Source organism: Bufo gargarizans, chromosome 2, assembly GCF_014858855.1.
Source record: "Bufo gargarizans isolate SCDJY-AF-19 chromosome 2, ASM1485885v1, whole genome shotgun sequence".
NCBI lineage: Eukaryota > Metazoa > Chordata > Amphibia > Anura > Bufonidae > Bufo > Bufo gargarizans.
In genome coordinates, this window is record NC_058081.1 from 237,172,186 (window position 1) to 237,188,012 (window position 15,827).

Genomic DNA, 15,827 nt, shown 5'->3' on the forward strand with positions numbered 1-15,827 from the left:
GGGTTAATCAAAAGGATATGTGATTTTTATCTTCTAGTATGATGTAGACTTTGCATTTTGTAAATTCCTGACAGTCTTCAATCTAGTCCAGACGTAACCCTTGGTCTCCAATGTTTGTTGTACGAACCCAGGAATCTAATAGCCAAGATTCATCTGGTTCCCCCCTCTATCTCCGAATCTATTAATAGAGTGAATACCATCATTAGGTTGGAGTGGCTGGGGTATACTTTAAGAGGGGTACAATTTATGTTTTTTATTAGATCTGGGGACCTTGGCTTCAGACTCTGGGACTTCCTTCCCTCTTTCTAATGTTGCAGTAAAATCCACACCTATTGGTAGTATTTGGGACCACTTGCTCTGTTATAGAACAATTTCAATATGTTAGTGCTCTGTAACTGTGTATGGGTCTTAAGTCCTTATATGATATGCCCTATTCTGTGTAACTATACAATGCTGTCTGTGGAATGGGGTAGGAGGGTGGTTGGTGTTTATGTACTGTTCTTTTTCTGATTAGTATTTTTTTTGGTATGTTTGAAAAATACAATAAAAACTATTTGATCCCAGAAAAACAAAAGCAAGCATGTCAGGATCATAGTCTGTTCTCAAGCACAAGTGAATTTGTAAATCTAAGATTCATTTTCCCCATCAACCTCTGCTTGCTTAGTGTCTACTCCTTGGTGTTCTGTTATAGGATGTGTAGTTTTTTATACCAAACTTTGCATAGGATTAATATGGAGGTAAAACTCTTTCAAAATGGCCAGCTATAGAGAACATTGCAATATACAAATGAAAATATTCCCTCCATGCCATGTTCAGCAAATAATGCTTAAATCTAATGTTACAGCAGAACTGCAATCTTTGTGTAAGCTAAATTAGAGCTCTTTCATTGAATTCATTTCTCTTTTTGACAGGAATATTTAGATGTCCTTGGAAGACCAATGGTTTTGGCTAGAGAAAGGGCAAAACAAGTGCAGTGGACGAATGTTTATTTGGATGCTTTGGTAAGAACAAAATTAATTCAGGAAATGTATAGAAATAAGCTTGACATATAGTATACAATATGGATTAACACTAGCACATGTGCAAAATTCTATTATAAAATTACCTAAGTTAATAAAATTAGCTAAAATATGGTATTATACATGAAAAGTATATAGCACACAAGTACACTGGTTCATTATTTTTCTCCCATTATTCAAAAATATAGCCGTCAGTCAGTAAAAAAAAAAAAAGGTATTAAAACGGGAAATACAGAGACACACTTGCTAAGTACAAAAAACATATTTCCATAAAATATATTAAAAACGTGTTTAACATCCCTGTCCCTACACTATATTAAAGATATTAAACTGAAACAACAGTTACACAGTAAGGGTTTTTGTAACTTTTGTCCTACTTACATATTTAACTCTTTCATGACCGGGCCAAAAAATGGCCTGAATGTCCAGGCAACTTTTTGTGATTTTGTGCACGTGGTGATTTAGGGCACGTAGCTTTTTTTTTTCTTTGACTACCAAAATAATGTTTGCAATTTTTTTTTACTTGACACTTAGGATTCTTTATTAGAATGTATTTTTAGAGATTTTTCCCCCTTTTTTTAGGTTTAATTTGGAGGAAAACCACTAATTATTATTAAAAAGTATATATTTTTTAATTATAGCTTTTTATTTCTTAAATAATAAAAATGACACAAAATTAATTGTTGCAATGGGTTCCCTATGTTCCCCAGGAGGTCTCCCCTGTAACTGGGGCTGAGACCTCCTGGGGAACATATTATGCGCCAAAAAATATAAAATAAATAAAATATATTTAAAAAAAAACACAAAAAAAAAATATTATTTTTTTAAATGCAGTCTCTAAAAGAAACCATCACCAAAATCACCCAATTCGCTCAAACCTATACATTTTACATATAAAAACCTATTTTATGACGATAGGTTTTTATATGTAAAATGTATAGGTTTGAGCGAATTGGGTGATTTTGGTGATGGTTTCTTTTAGAGACTGCATTTAAAAAAAATAATATATTTTTTTTGTGTTTTTGTTTAAATATATTTTATTTATTTTATATTTTTTGGCGCATAATATGTTCCCCAGGAGGTCTCAGCCCCAGTTACAGGGGAAAACAGAACCTGTGGGGGCATTAATCCTTAGACCCTGCAGCTCTGCTCCTGCCACAGACACCACTGGCGGTCACATGACCTGCAGGATTCACAGAGGAAGCAGCACTGCCGCTTCCTGCTCTTCATACCTGCACTCATACAGTGCTCTCCTGCAGGCACAGGAGAAGGCAGAAGCGGTAATAAACCGCTCCTGTCTTCTCCTCAGGGTCCCCTCTGTGTCTCATAGCCAGGATCTGACCTGCTACTGCTAGATTGCAGGAGCTTTAATTTAAGCGCTGATCAGTGCTGGGATTAAATCGCTGCCTGAATGTGTATATACATGCTATCTGCACGGGGCATGTACAGATAGGACATATATACCCAGTTGGCAGTCAGGATGGGGTTAACAAAGGGGCATAGCTTCCAACTGGAAAGAGGAGTAAAGTAAGGCTTATATTACAGATCATATGAACACTTGTTAGCAATGATCTGGCAGTGTAATGCTGATGCTGATTACCTGATGAACGAGCAAACACAATTTTTAAACATGTTGAAAAATCATCATTTGCCAGCAGCAGATGATGCTGTTTAATCACAATCTGCAGCTAGCAAACAATGATTCAGTATTGGGACGAGCAATGGAATTAGCGATTGCGTCTCCCTATACTGTGGAGGAGATTGCTACATGTAATAGCAGCGGTCTCCTCCACTGATGAGCAGGCAATTGCCAGGAAGGAACGATTCCCTCCCAACAATCGCCTGGCTGATCATCTGGTGTATTACTAGCCTAAGCCAACTAATAATTGTTATTAAAAGGGTTTTCCAAGATATTTTTATTGCTGACCTATCCTCAGGATAGGTCATCAATATCAGATGGGCGGGGGTCCGACATGCTGGTTGAAGAGAAGGCCACGTGCCGTGACTGCGCAGCCTTCCCCTCATTGTTTACCTGCTCGCCGTTGACATTGCAGCAGTGAGCAGGTGTAATTATGAAAGCCATCCCATTCACTTCAATAGGATGATTCGCTCCTATACAAGTGTATACAATCCATAGTCATCAATATTAAAAAGAAGTAAACATTTGAAATTAGAGATGAGTAAAGTTTACAAAACTTTGATTTGGCTGCTTCTCCGAATTTCACAAAGAAACAATTACTTAATCACGAAGAACATTTCTTTGTAAATAGTGGGCACAATGAAGGGGAATGGCAATTGCGCCATCCCCTGTCATTGAACCCCTAAGATGCTGCATTCATCACTGATCTCAGCATCTGAGATAAAAAATAGGGCTTTCAGGGGTTAATCGATTAAAAACAATACTCACCTTATCCATTTGAGTGCAAACATGCCACCATGGCCAACTTGATTGAGGATCCAGTGCGAAATCTCACATGGCGTGGTAACGTCATACGTCATCGTGTACGAGATTTTCGCATTGGATCTTCAATCAAGATGGACGCAGCGGCCTAATCGCACTCAAATAGTTGAGTTGAGTATGATTTTAAATTTTTTTAACAGCCATTTTAGGGAAAATTGATTTTTTTACAACGCAGCGCAAGGAAATCCAGCTTCACGGTGAATCAAATTTTCCATGAAATTTGCATTGAAGTTCACTTCAGATACTTTGATTCACTCAACACTTCTTGAAATAGATCACTCTGTGTGTGATCAATGTATATAATATATGAGTTTCAATTTTTGATTTGAATTACTGAAATAAATTAACTTTTTGATGTTATTCTAATGTAGGCTAGTTTCACGTTAGCACTAAACTAAATTAGCACTCAAGTTTTGGCAGGAACAGCCTCCTGTGCAGAGTCCGGTAAAATCTGGTCACAGATCATCTTTAACATGTTTAGTGCTCTCATGAACAGAAACAAAATAAGAGTATTGCAGGTTTGATACCTTTAAAATAGAAGTTATATGATGTTACATAGCGAGCTTTTGAGACATCACCAGTCCCTTCATCAGGCGTATTACAAGAATATATGAAGAAACAGCAGTATATATACAATAAGAACAGAGGCATGGGGGGAATGAATGCACATTTGAAAAATAACAGAACAACATATTCTCATCTTGAGAATGAGTTCTTAATTATCTTACAGATAAGCGGTGTGAAAGTTTTATGGTCTCTAAATTGATGTTATCTGAGACCTGGTGCCCCGACTTTATCTATAGAAGACTCCTTAGATCTTGTAGTGTGTCATAAATCCTGGGGACAAATTCAGTCCAGTATACAAAGTGTCAAGCAGTGTTATAAATTTGTTTTCCCAAATTCTTCTAGCTCTTTGGGATTTGAAGTTACCTTTAAATATGAGAACTTTCATGTGTTCTTCATTGTGTCCTGGGCTACAGAAATGCTTAGCCACAGGAAAGTGTAGCTTCTTCTCTTTAATTGTGTGGTGGATGGACCTCATCCTTGCATTGAGTTTCTGTCCTGTTTCTCCAACAGGACATTTAGTGCAGAGAATCAGATAAACAACATTAGATGTAGAACATGTGAATGTCCCAGGGATCTTATAGTCCTGCTGTGTGTTTGCATCCTCTTATATCTTTAACATGTGGCATGTGTTACATGTGACAATTCATTGGTTCATACAGATATCTGTTTATCAAAAAAGAAAAGAAAACTGTCTCTAAGGTTTCATTTACCTATATGGCGACCCTGTAAGTCAATACTTCGCACATATTAGCTTCCCAGATACAACAGTCGATAGATTTGTTTCAACCTCCTCAGCACAGAGCAGGGATGTGGTAAAATATGGAAGTGATACAATAGAGACAGTATTCTTCATTTTAAATAAGCTATTTTCAGACTACTGATAAAGAGAAGACATTCCAACTGATTACAATCTTAAGCACATTAGGACAAGCATTAAATCTTATACAATTATTCACAACCTACTATGAAATGCAGACATCTTTGACATCTGTCACGTTATTTTGTCACAACAGACTGATTCCCAGACTCCGGTCTCTTGATATATTGCACATTGCTCTGAATAACTCTATTGACCATTGTATTGTGGTTTCAATACTGGCTAATATACAGAAATATTGTATTGATTTTTTATTTATTTTGAAGATCTTTAGTTTGGATTTTGTGTCATAAGATCTTCAGTACGTTGCAGTAATTTATAAACAGGTGGAAATTAATTGTCCACTGTATGGCAAAGAATGAGTGCCAAAAAGTCTGGAGTCAGAGTTTGATACACACCATACTTGGGGCTTGGAGTCCCTCTTATCACTTTTCCAAAAAGTTGGAGGAGCTGGAGGTACAGGGTTGGCTTGTTACATTTTTTGTGATCTACACCAGGGAACTGGCATGGCTTATAGCAGAAATCTACACTGGCTCTCTTGCTGGTGTAAATTTCCATTCTGGCACATGGATTTGCACAAATGCGCCAAAATGCATAATAAGTGTGGCACCTCTGATGCCAGAAGGGGGCAGGTTAAGACCAACATTTAATATGCCAGTCTTAGTAAACCCCCCTCCCCAACAACGTTTTCACCAATGTCATATAAACATATTACAAAAATAAAAGCTTGACTTTTCTGTAAATACAGAATGCAGAGATTTTTTTTACAACAATTTTATAGACAGAAACAGCAATCACAAAGTCAGAGAAAAAGCCCCATTCCAGCCATTTAAGCTCATAAATATTGCAATCAAAACTGCTTTAAGCATCTAAGAAGTTTCGATAAGGCTCATTTTCTTTCATCCCAGTCAGCTCCAGCATTGTGACTGTACTACTGTCATGTACCGGAGTCCCAAGGCAGACCTCCGGGACGTCTTGCAAACAGGACACAAGACAGGCAAGATTCAGACCAGGGACCAACAGAATACTTTATTACACATATAGTAAAAGCACATGATTGTAAAGCAGGTCAGGCAATAGTGGTAGGACTACCACAGAACCAAGTGCACCGGCAGACCAGCGGCAAAACCCAGAGGGCGGAGATCCAGTGAGCCACGTTTTTCACAGAGCCCCAGGTGGTGGGGATGAACTGGACCGAGGGCTCACTGGTCACACCTCTAGGAAGGACCCAGTATAGTTGTCCCCTACCTGCAAGGAACCACTCTGGTGCAAGCACCAGCGGAACAGACAACAGAACCGGAACCCAAGCAAGCACAGGACATGGATCAGACAACAAGACAAACGGGAACCAGCACAGAAGCAGATGCCTGGACCCCAAGTGGAATGGAAGCATGGCGGTCTCAGGCAGAGCTGCACACAGACTACAGATACTCCCTCCAGAGAACCCAGGGACCCCCTCAGGAAGGCAGGACATACTCAAGAACAGAAGCAGTAAGGCACTGCAGGACAGACAAGGAACGGACTGGATCAGAAGCAGTAGGCACTGCCAGGCTGGACATTGAACAGGCAGGAACAGAAGCAGTTTAGCACTGCCAAGCTATCAGATGCAGTTAGAGCACTGCTAGGCTAAACATGGACAGAGTGGATCCAGACAGAGAACAGGTACAGAAGACCAGGCAAGGCATGGACAAGGATAACAACATCAGCATCATCACAGGACAGGTACAGAAGAACAGACAAAGCAACAATAATACCAATGGTTTAGCAGGCGACTACACAAACAAGGACAGATGGCCAAACCCCCTGGGTCAGCAGAAAGGGGCTACACCCAGTAAGGCACAGGAAGGTCTGGCTCCTGGGTGAGCAGCAAGGGCTACACCAAGCAAGGCAGAAGATAGACTGACCAAAGCCCCACAGCTCACAGATAGATATAGCTGCCTAATGAGGGCACTTCATAAGACACACTCAGGAACACACCAGGGGAAGTTAACCCCATCAGAACCAGGAGTACCAGAACCATAGAACAAACTATACAGTCCACAATTCACACACACCATCGCAGCCAGCACGCAGTCCCAAGCAACCAGCATACACAGGTGTCAGCCTGCAGCCAGTACCCTAGGAAGCCTGCAGCCAGCCTGCATGGCATTAGAGACAGGAACTGCACAGAGAAGCAGACATGGGGAGTGCACACATTCACAGGCAGTAGTCCACACAAGACACCACAGCCAGCACGCAGCCCCAAGCAACCAGCATACACAGAAGTCAGCCTGCAGGCAGTATGCAAGAGGGCATGCAACCAGCCTACAAGGCCACAACTGTCACAGTGAACCATACCGTGACAACTACATGATATCTCGAAGTAGGTTGGTGGTAGAACAACCTTTGAATTAACTATTGTTGAGCCTTAATTTTGTAGATGTGGCCATACACATTTGGCCATTTTAGTTCTTCACACTGGCTGTACAGTCCAGTGACACGGGGTGAAGTACAAAGTATTTTTCTTGGAATTTTATTTGAAACTATGAGACCTAAATTTCAAAGCAGACAATTTCTTTTCTTTGGTCACCTAAGAAGATCATTTGTTATTAAACTTAAATCCACAAATGATCATATTGGTTTAAATCATCCATCCATTACATTAGACTAATATGCATGGGCATCTTTCAAAAGACCCTATGATATTTACTGTTAAGGTTTATATAAACTTTATTTAACAAAACATGTACAAAATCCATATATTCACTAGTGGTATCCACACAAAAACAAAACTTATTAGTCAAACAAATGGACGTCTAAAAACAAGTTACTTTAATAAGGTCAATAATTAAAAGAGGAGACCCTAAAGATTATTGGTCACCTAGAGAGCTAACTATAAGCCAATTTAGTCAAACAAGGTAAGCAATATATCCACACTCGCTAAATACAATATCAAATACTAGATGTAGTGATATCATACCATGATACTAATGTAATGATCATATCATACACAAGAGTCATAAGGCAAGGGACAATACCCGGGAGGTAAAGTGGCAGAGGTAAGGGAAGGGGACAGGGGGGCCGTATGGGCCCAAAATATAGTCAGAACAAGATAGCCCTTGCTCTTTCCCTGAGCCAACCCTAATATTGCCTCTGCCCGGAGATAGCCCCTGATGGTGGGATTGCTCCGTCCTTGTACCTATACCGAATGACCCTGGATGTCCCTAATACATCTGACTTACAGAAATATTTTCCACTATGCATTTCCCCCCAAAGAAATGGGTTCCCCAGGATGCATATCAAGTGAAAAAGATAGAAGTAAAAATGTATATGATACTTATGGTGGGAGTTCAGTCAGGAGTGTATAGAAGGGCCTTGTATGTAATCACTGTGGATGCTGATGGATGTTTACCTATAGATGGCCCCAAACCAAGTATACCGGCTGTCCCACATGTGATGGTCCCTTGCCTTATGACTCTTGTATATGATATTATCATTACATTAGTATCATGGTATGATATCACTACATCTAGTATTTGACATTGTATTTAGCGAGTGTGGATATATTGCATACCTTGTTTGACTAAAGTGGCTTATAGTTAGCTCTGTAGGTGACCATATACATATTAACCTACCGAGAATGGATAGCTCCCATCTGTTCCCCATTGGATGATGTTGGGGAAGAGAAGGATGGGGTAAACTGATTATTTTAACTCTATCCTTTTATATTCCCGGGAGATAAGCCACTGGCTTATCTGGCACCAGTTTAGAGATAGCAGTTGGTTGATGGCAGTTGGTTTAAAGTGACATTTATTCCATGGCACTGTACATAGGAAAAGGGGTATGCATACATAATAAAATAAAATAAATAAAAATAGTGCAATAAGCATGAACAAGACAAGTTACAAACTAGTACAGAAGCAGAGAGGACCCTGCCCACAAGGCTTACAATCTACGAGGAATGAGAGAAGGAAACAGTAATTGAGGGTAAAGCTGGTCATAGCTGTATAGTGACACAGGGTTACTGTATGTTGTAGGCTTGTCTGTAGAGGTTTTTTTTTTTTAAGGTTTCCACGGTAGTTGATCATCTGATATGTGGCAGTAGAGAGTTCCAGAGTACAGGGGCTGCACTGGAGAAACCTTGGAGGCGATTGTGGGACGAGGACATAACAGGAGAGTAGAAAAGGAGGTTTTGTGAGGATCGGGTATTGCATGTGGGAAGGAACTGAGAGATGAGGTCACAAATGTATTGAGGGGACATCAAGTAAGTGTTTTATACTGTATTCTCTGGGAAACATGGATCCAGTGAAGAGATTGGCCGAGAGAGCAGACAGGAGAATAATGGGAAGGGGTGGATTATCCTGGTGACAGAGTAAGGGTAGATTGGAGATGTCTGAGAGTGCTAGATGGGACGCCACAGAGGATAAAGTTACAGTAGTCTAGGCAGGAGATGATGAGGGCATGTACAAGCATTTTTGCACACTCTGGATTGAGGAATATGTGGATCCAAAATATATTTTTGAATTGGAGCTGTAAAGAGATTGGATGTGTGGTTCATATTACAGAGCAGGATTGAACATTACTCTATGGAAATGGACTTGGTTGACCAGGGAGAATGTGCAGCCATTAACTATGATAGAAAGGTCTGAAGAAGGGGCTGAGTTAGAGGGGGGGTGGGGATGATAAATTCTGTTTTATCCATGTTAAGTTTTAGAAAGTGAGAGGAGGCTATAGAGGATAGGCATTGTGGGATTCTGGATAGTAGGGTGGTGATATCTGGATCACAGAGGTAAATTTGCATATGATCAGCATATAAGTGATACTGAAAGCCATGGGACTCTATGAACTGTACCACGCCAAATGTTTAGATTGAAAAGAGCAGGGGTCCTAGGACAGAGCCTTGAGAGACAACGACAGAGAGGGGACGAGGCAAGGAGGTGTTGTGTGAGCTGGAAACACAAAATTCACACATTTATTCACAAAATTACATAGGAACAGTGAGTTAGATGTGACAAGATACAGATCCCCAATACAGGACTACAAGCTGCCAGGCACCTTCATCTGCACCACACTAAATGTAGTCTACTTGTTTATATGTACTAGATGTCCTACTGGGCGCCTCTATGTACGTAAAACTGGTCAGAGGCTTAAAACAAGAAAAGGAAAGATCTACCTGAACTGAAATGTTTGGGTAGCCATAACCACAACATCACATATATGAAAGGCTTGATACTAAAAGGAAATTTCAAATCTCAGATGGACAAGAGAGTCTAGGGGTCTCTATGTAGGTGAAATTGTTCAAGAGCAACAAAAATGAAATTTTAGCACCACACAATAAAAGAAAAAAGGAAAGATCTACCTGTACTGAAACATTTTTGTAGCCATGACCACAACAACATCACAGATATGAAAGTCTTGTTATTAAATGCAAATTTCAAATCTCAGAAAGGCAGTAGAGTCTGAGAATATAAGCTCATGACAACCTTTAACACACTCAGACCAGGAATTAACGTGTTGCCTGGATTTATCTCCTACATCTCGTAAGTAATTTGGGGGTTATTTATCAAACTGGTGCAAAGTAGAACTGGCTTAGTTGCAAATAGCAACTATATTTCTCCTTCCCCCCCCCCCCCCCCAAAGGAGCTGTCTAAAATGAAAAGTTAAATCTTATTGGTTGCTATGGGCAACTAAGTCAGTTCTACTTTACACCTGTTTGATAAATTACCCCCTTTGTCCCTAAGACCTCTTGGGTTCATCACAACAGACTGGATATCTATCAATGAACAACACTCCTTACCTTTAACTGCTACCGCAATTTACTGCTACTGTTTGTTTACTCCTCCACTAGTGTTGAAAGAAGCAAAGCATTCAAAGCGGTCTGAGGTTTAGGAAAACCACAATTTGCAACAAATCTGAATTTCCTTGTCCTTCATGGTAACAAATCGATTTTTTCTAAAATGGCGGCTGCACATGTTACAAAGTAAAAGTAAGAAGCTCGGGAACGCAAGATCATCCATAATGCCATGCAGCCAGCCAGCAAATCCACAGATACTCATCCCCTGTGATGTCACAGCCCTATAAAAACCCTCATCCCATGGTCTCCTCTTTTGTCTGTTGAGTTGAGCATAGGGAGAGACACGGCAAGTCTCATGCGCTAGGGACAGTGTTGCTGAACACGATTAATAGAAGAATATTGGAGAGTGAGAGTGCAGGGAGTCTTAGTCTGCATCAGCTTTATTTATTCCTACATTTACTTATTCCTACATCAGCCATAAATGTAATTACATACCAATAAGATGGAAGCTTTTATTACTCCACTGCCAGCGTGGCAACCAATACCTTCCAGTCTGCACCCCTTAGGGGGGCTAGATCTTAATGATGACCATCCTCATATTTTGTTGGCTACATTATTTCTTCATGTCCTACAAAAGTCATGTCCTACAAAAGTCAACAAGATAGAGTGTAGTCTTCATTATAGACTATAGAGTGTAGTCTTCATTATTAAATGAAAGGCAGCTGCGGGCTAATTGGCAGCATTGTTCTTCACCACAGCAAGGACAATTTGTGTGGCCATACCTTAATGCAGATTGGCCTGGGTATACCTGATCTATAGCGATCCGTGACAAATTAATTTGTAACAAATAGGGATGAGCGAACTCGAACTGTATAGTTCGGGTTCGTACCGAATTTTGGGGTGTCCGTGACACGGACCCGAACCCGGACATTTTCGTAAAAGTCCGGGTTCGGGTTCAGTGTTCGTCGCTTTCTTGGCGCTTTTGTGACGCTTTCTTGGCGCTTTTTGATAGGCTGCAAAGCAGCCAATCAACAAGCGTCATACTACTTGCCCCAAGAGGCCGTCACAGCCATGCCTACTATTGGCATGGCTGTGATTGGCCAGAGCACCATGTGACCCAGCCTCTATTTAAGCTGGAGTCACATAGCGCCGCCCGTCACTCTGCTCTGATTAGCGTAGGGAGAGGTTGCGGATGCGACAGTAGGGCGAGATTAGGCAGATTAACTCCTCCAAAGGACTTCACTTGATTAATCGATCGATCTGCAGCTGTGCATCATTGAGCTGCTGAAATTCAAATGCTCACTCACTGTTTTTAGGCTGCCCAGACCGTTTGTCAGTCACTTTTTTCTGGGGTGATCGGCGGCCATTTTGTGTCTTATGCGGTGCTGCGACCAAGTGCATCCAAGCTGCGACCAAGTGCATTTAACCCTCAATGGTGTGGTTGTTTTTTGGCTAAAGCCTACATCAGGGTGAAGCTGTCACACCAAGTGCATTTAACCAGCAATAGTCTGTTCATTTTTTGGCCATATACTAAATCAGGGGCAAGCTGCGCCTGTCACCAAGTGCATTTAACCCTCAATGGTGTGGTTGTTTTTTGGCTAAAGCCTACATCAGGGTGAAGCTGTCACACCAAGTGCATTTAACCAGCAATAGTCTGTTTATTTTTTGGCCATATACTACATCAGGGGCAAGCTGCGCCCGTCACCAAGTGCATTTAACCCTCAGTAGTGTGGTTCGTCAAGCTGTGACACCAAGTGCATTTAACCAGCAATAGTCTGTTCATTTTTTGGCCATATACTACATCAGGGGCAAGCTGCGCCCGTCACCAAGTGCATTTAACCCTCAGTAGTGTGGTTGGTCAAGCTATCACACCAAGTGCATTTAACCAGCAATAGTCTGTTCATTTTTTGGCCATATACTAAATCAGGGGCAAGCTGCGCCCGTCACCAAGTGCATTTAACCAGCAATAGTCTGTTCATTTTTTGGCCATATACTACATCAGGGGCAAGCTGCGCCCGTCACCAAGTGCATTTAACCCTCAGTAGTGTGGTTGGTCAAGCTATCACACCAAGTGCATTTAACCAGCAATAGTCTGTTCATTTTTTGGCCATATACTAAATCAGGGGCAAGCTGCGCCCGTCACCAAGTGCATTTAACCAGCAATAGTCTGTTCATTTTTTGGCCATATACTACATCAGGGGCAAGCTGCGCCCGTCACCAAGTGCATTTAACCCTCAGTAGTGTGGTTCGTCAAGCTGTGACACCAAGTGCATTTAACCAGCAATAGTCTGTTCATTTTTTGGCCATATACTACATCAGGGGCAAGCTGCGCCCGTCACCAAGTGCATTTAACCAGCAATAGTGTGGTTATTTTTTGGCCATATCCCAGTCTAATTCTGTCACTAAATCCATACCGGTCACCCAGCGCCTAAATACTAGGCCTCAAATTTATATCCCTGCTAAATCTCTCGTTACCGCTGTCCTGTTGTGGCTGGGAAAGTTATTTAGTGTCCGTCAAAGCACATTTTTTGTTCTGGGTTGAAGTACAATTCCCAATTTAGCAATTTCATAATTTAGTGGTTCCTGCTATATCAGAGATATTTGAAATCTATCCCTAAAAGGGTATATAATATTCAAGGTGCACATAGGGTCATTCAGAATAACTTCACACACACGCTACTGTGCATTTCCAAGTCTAATTCTGTCACTAAATCCATACCGGTCACCCAGTGCCTAAATACTAGGCCTCAAATTTATATCCCGCTAAATCTCTCGTTACCGCTGTCCTGTTGTGGCTGGGAAAGTTATTTAGTGTCCGTCAAAGCACATTTTTTGTTCTGGGTTGAAGTACAATTCCCAATTTAGCAATTTCATAATTTAGTGGTTTCTGCTATATCAGAGCTATTTGAAATCTATCCCTAAAAGGGTATATAATATTCAAGGTGCACATAGGGTCATTCAGAATAACTTCACACACACGCTACTGTGCATTTCCAAGTCTAATTCTGTCACTAAATCCATACCGGTCACCCAGCGCCTAAATACTAGGCCTCAAATTTATATCCCGCTGAATTTGAATACAATACATTGGGCCAAATAATATTTTTGTTGTTGTGGTGAACCATAACAATGAGAAAAACATCTAGTAAGGGACGCGGACGTGGACATGGTCGTGGTGGTGTTAGTGGACCCTCTGGTGCTGGGAGAGGACGTGGCCGTTCTGCCACATCCACACGTCCTAGTGTACCAACTACCTCAGGTCCCAGTAGCCGCCAGAATTTACAGCGATATATGGTGGGGCCCAATGCCGTTCTAAGGATGGTAAGGCCTGAGCAGGTACAGGCATTAGTCAATTGGGTGGCCGACAGTGGATCCAGCACGTTCACATTATCTCCCACCCAGTCTTCTGCAGAAAGCGCACAGATGGCGCCTGAAAACCAACCCCATCAGTCTGTCACATCACCCCCATGCATACCAGGGAAACTGTCTCAGCCTCAAGTTATGCAGCAGTCTCTTATGCTGTTTGAAGACTCCGCTGGCAGGGTTTCCCAAGGGCATCCACCTAGCCCTTCCCCAGCGGTGAAAGATATAGAATGCACTGACGCACAACCACTTATGTTTCCTGATGATGAGGACATGGGAATACCACCTCAGCATGTCTCTGATGATGACGAAACACAGGTGCCAACTGCTGCGTCTTTCTGCAGTGTGCAGACTGAACAGGAGGTCAGGGATCAAGACTGGGTGGAAGACGATGCAGGGGATGATGAGGTCCTAGACCCCACATGGAATGAAGGTCGTGCCACTGACTTTCACAGTTCGGAGGAAGAGGCAGTGGTGAGACCGAGCCAACAGCGTAGCAAAAGAGGGAGCAGTGGGCAAAAGCAGAACACCCGCCGCCAAGAGACTCCGCCTGCTACTGCCCGCCGCCATCTGGGACCGAGCACCCCAAAGGCAGCTTCAAGGAGTTCCCTGGCATGGCACTTCTTCAAACAATGTGCTGACGACAAGACCCGAGTGGTTTGCACGCTGTTCCATCAGAGCCTTAAGCGAGGCATTAACGTTCTGAACCTGAGCACAACCTGCATGACCAGGCACCTGCATGCAAAGCATGAACTGCAGTGGAGTAAACACCTTAAAACCAAGGAAGTCACTCAGGCTCCCCCTGCTACCTCTTCTGCTGCTGCCGCCTCGGCCTCTTCTGCTGCTGCCGCCTCGGCCTCTTCCTCCGCCTCTGGAGGAACGTTGGCACCTGCCGCCCAGCAAACAGGGGATGTACCACCAACACCACCACCACCACCTCCGTCACCAAGCGTCTCAACCATGTCACACGGCAGCGTTCAGCTCTCCATCTCACAAACATTTGAGAGAAAGCGTTAATTCCCACCTAGCCACCCTCGATCCCTGGCCCTGAATGCCAGCATTTCTAAACTACTGGCCTATGAAATGCTGTCATTTAGGCTGGTGGACACAGACAGCTTCAAACAGCTCATGTCGCTTGCTGTCCCACAGTATGTTGTTCCCAGCCGCCACTACTTCTCCAAGAGAGCCGTGCCTTCCCTGCACAACCAAGTATCCGATAAAATCAAGTGTGCACTGCGCAACGCCATCTGTGGCAAGGTCCACCTAACCACAGATACGTGGACCAGTAAGCACGGCCAGGGACGCTATATCTCCCTAACTGCACACTGGGTAAATGTAGTGGCAGCTGGGCCCCAGGCGGAGAGCTGTTTGGCGCACGTCCTTCCGCCGCCAAGGATCGCAGGGCAACATTCTTTGCCTCCTGTTGCCACCTCCTCCTTCTCGGCTTCCTCCTCCTCTTCTTCCACCTGCTCATCCAGTCAGCCACACACCTTCACCACCAACTTCAGCACAGCTCGGGGTAAACGTCAGCAGGCCATTCTGAAACTCATATGTTTGGGGGACAGGCCCCACACCGCACAGGAGTTGTGGCGGGGTATTGAACAACAGACCGACGAGTGGTTGCTGCCGGTGAGCCTCAAGCCCGGCCTGGTGGTGTGTGATAATGGGCGAAATCTCGTTGCAGCTCTGGGACTAGCCAATTTGACGCACATCCCTTGCTTGGCGCATGTGCTGAATTTGGTGGTGCAGAAGTTCATTCACAACTAC

At 42.7% G+C, this 15,827-nt stretch overlaps 1 protein-coding gene across 11 annotated transcripts in view; it reads left to right on the forward strand.

Annotated features, from left to right (window-relative positions):
• CACNA2D1 (calcium voltage-gated channel auxiliary subunit alpha2delta 1) overlaps positions 1-15,827 on the forward strand; it is an 840,216-nt gene that overhangs the window by 717,555 nt on the left and 106,834 nt on the right. For all 11 annotated transcript variants that reach the window (XM_044280115.1, XM_044280114.1, XM_044280117.1 and 8 more), the window contains exon 15: positions 912-1,001. In XM_044280115.1, the coding sequence (XP_044136050.1) occupies positions 912-1,001 (90 nt within the window). The remainder of the gene's footprint in view (positions 1-911; positions 1,002-15,827) is intronic.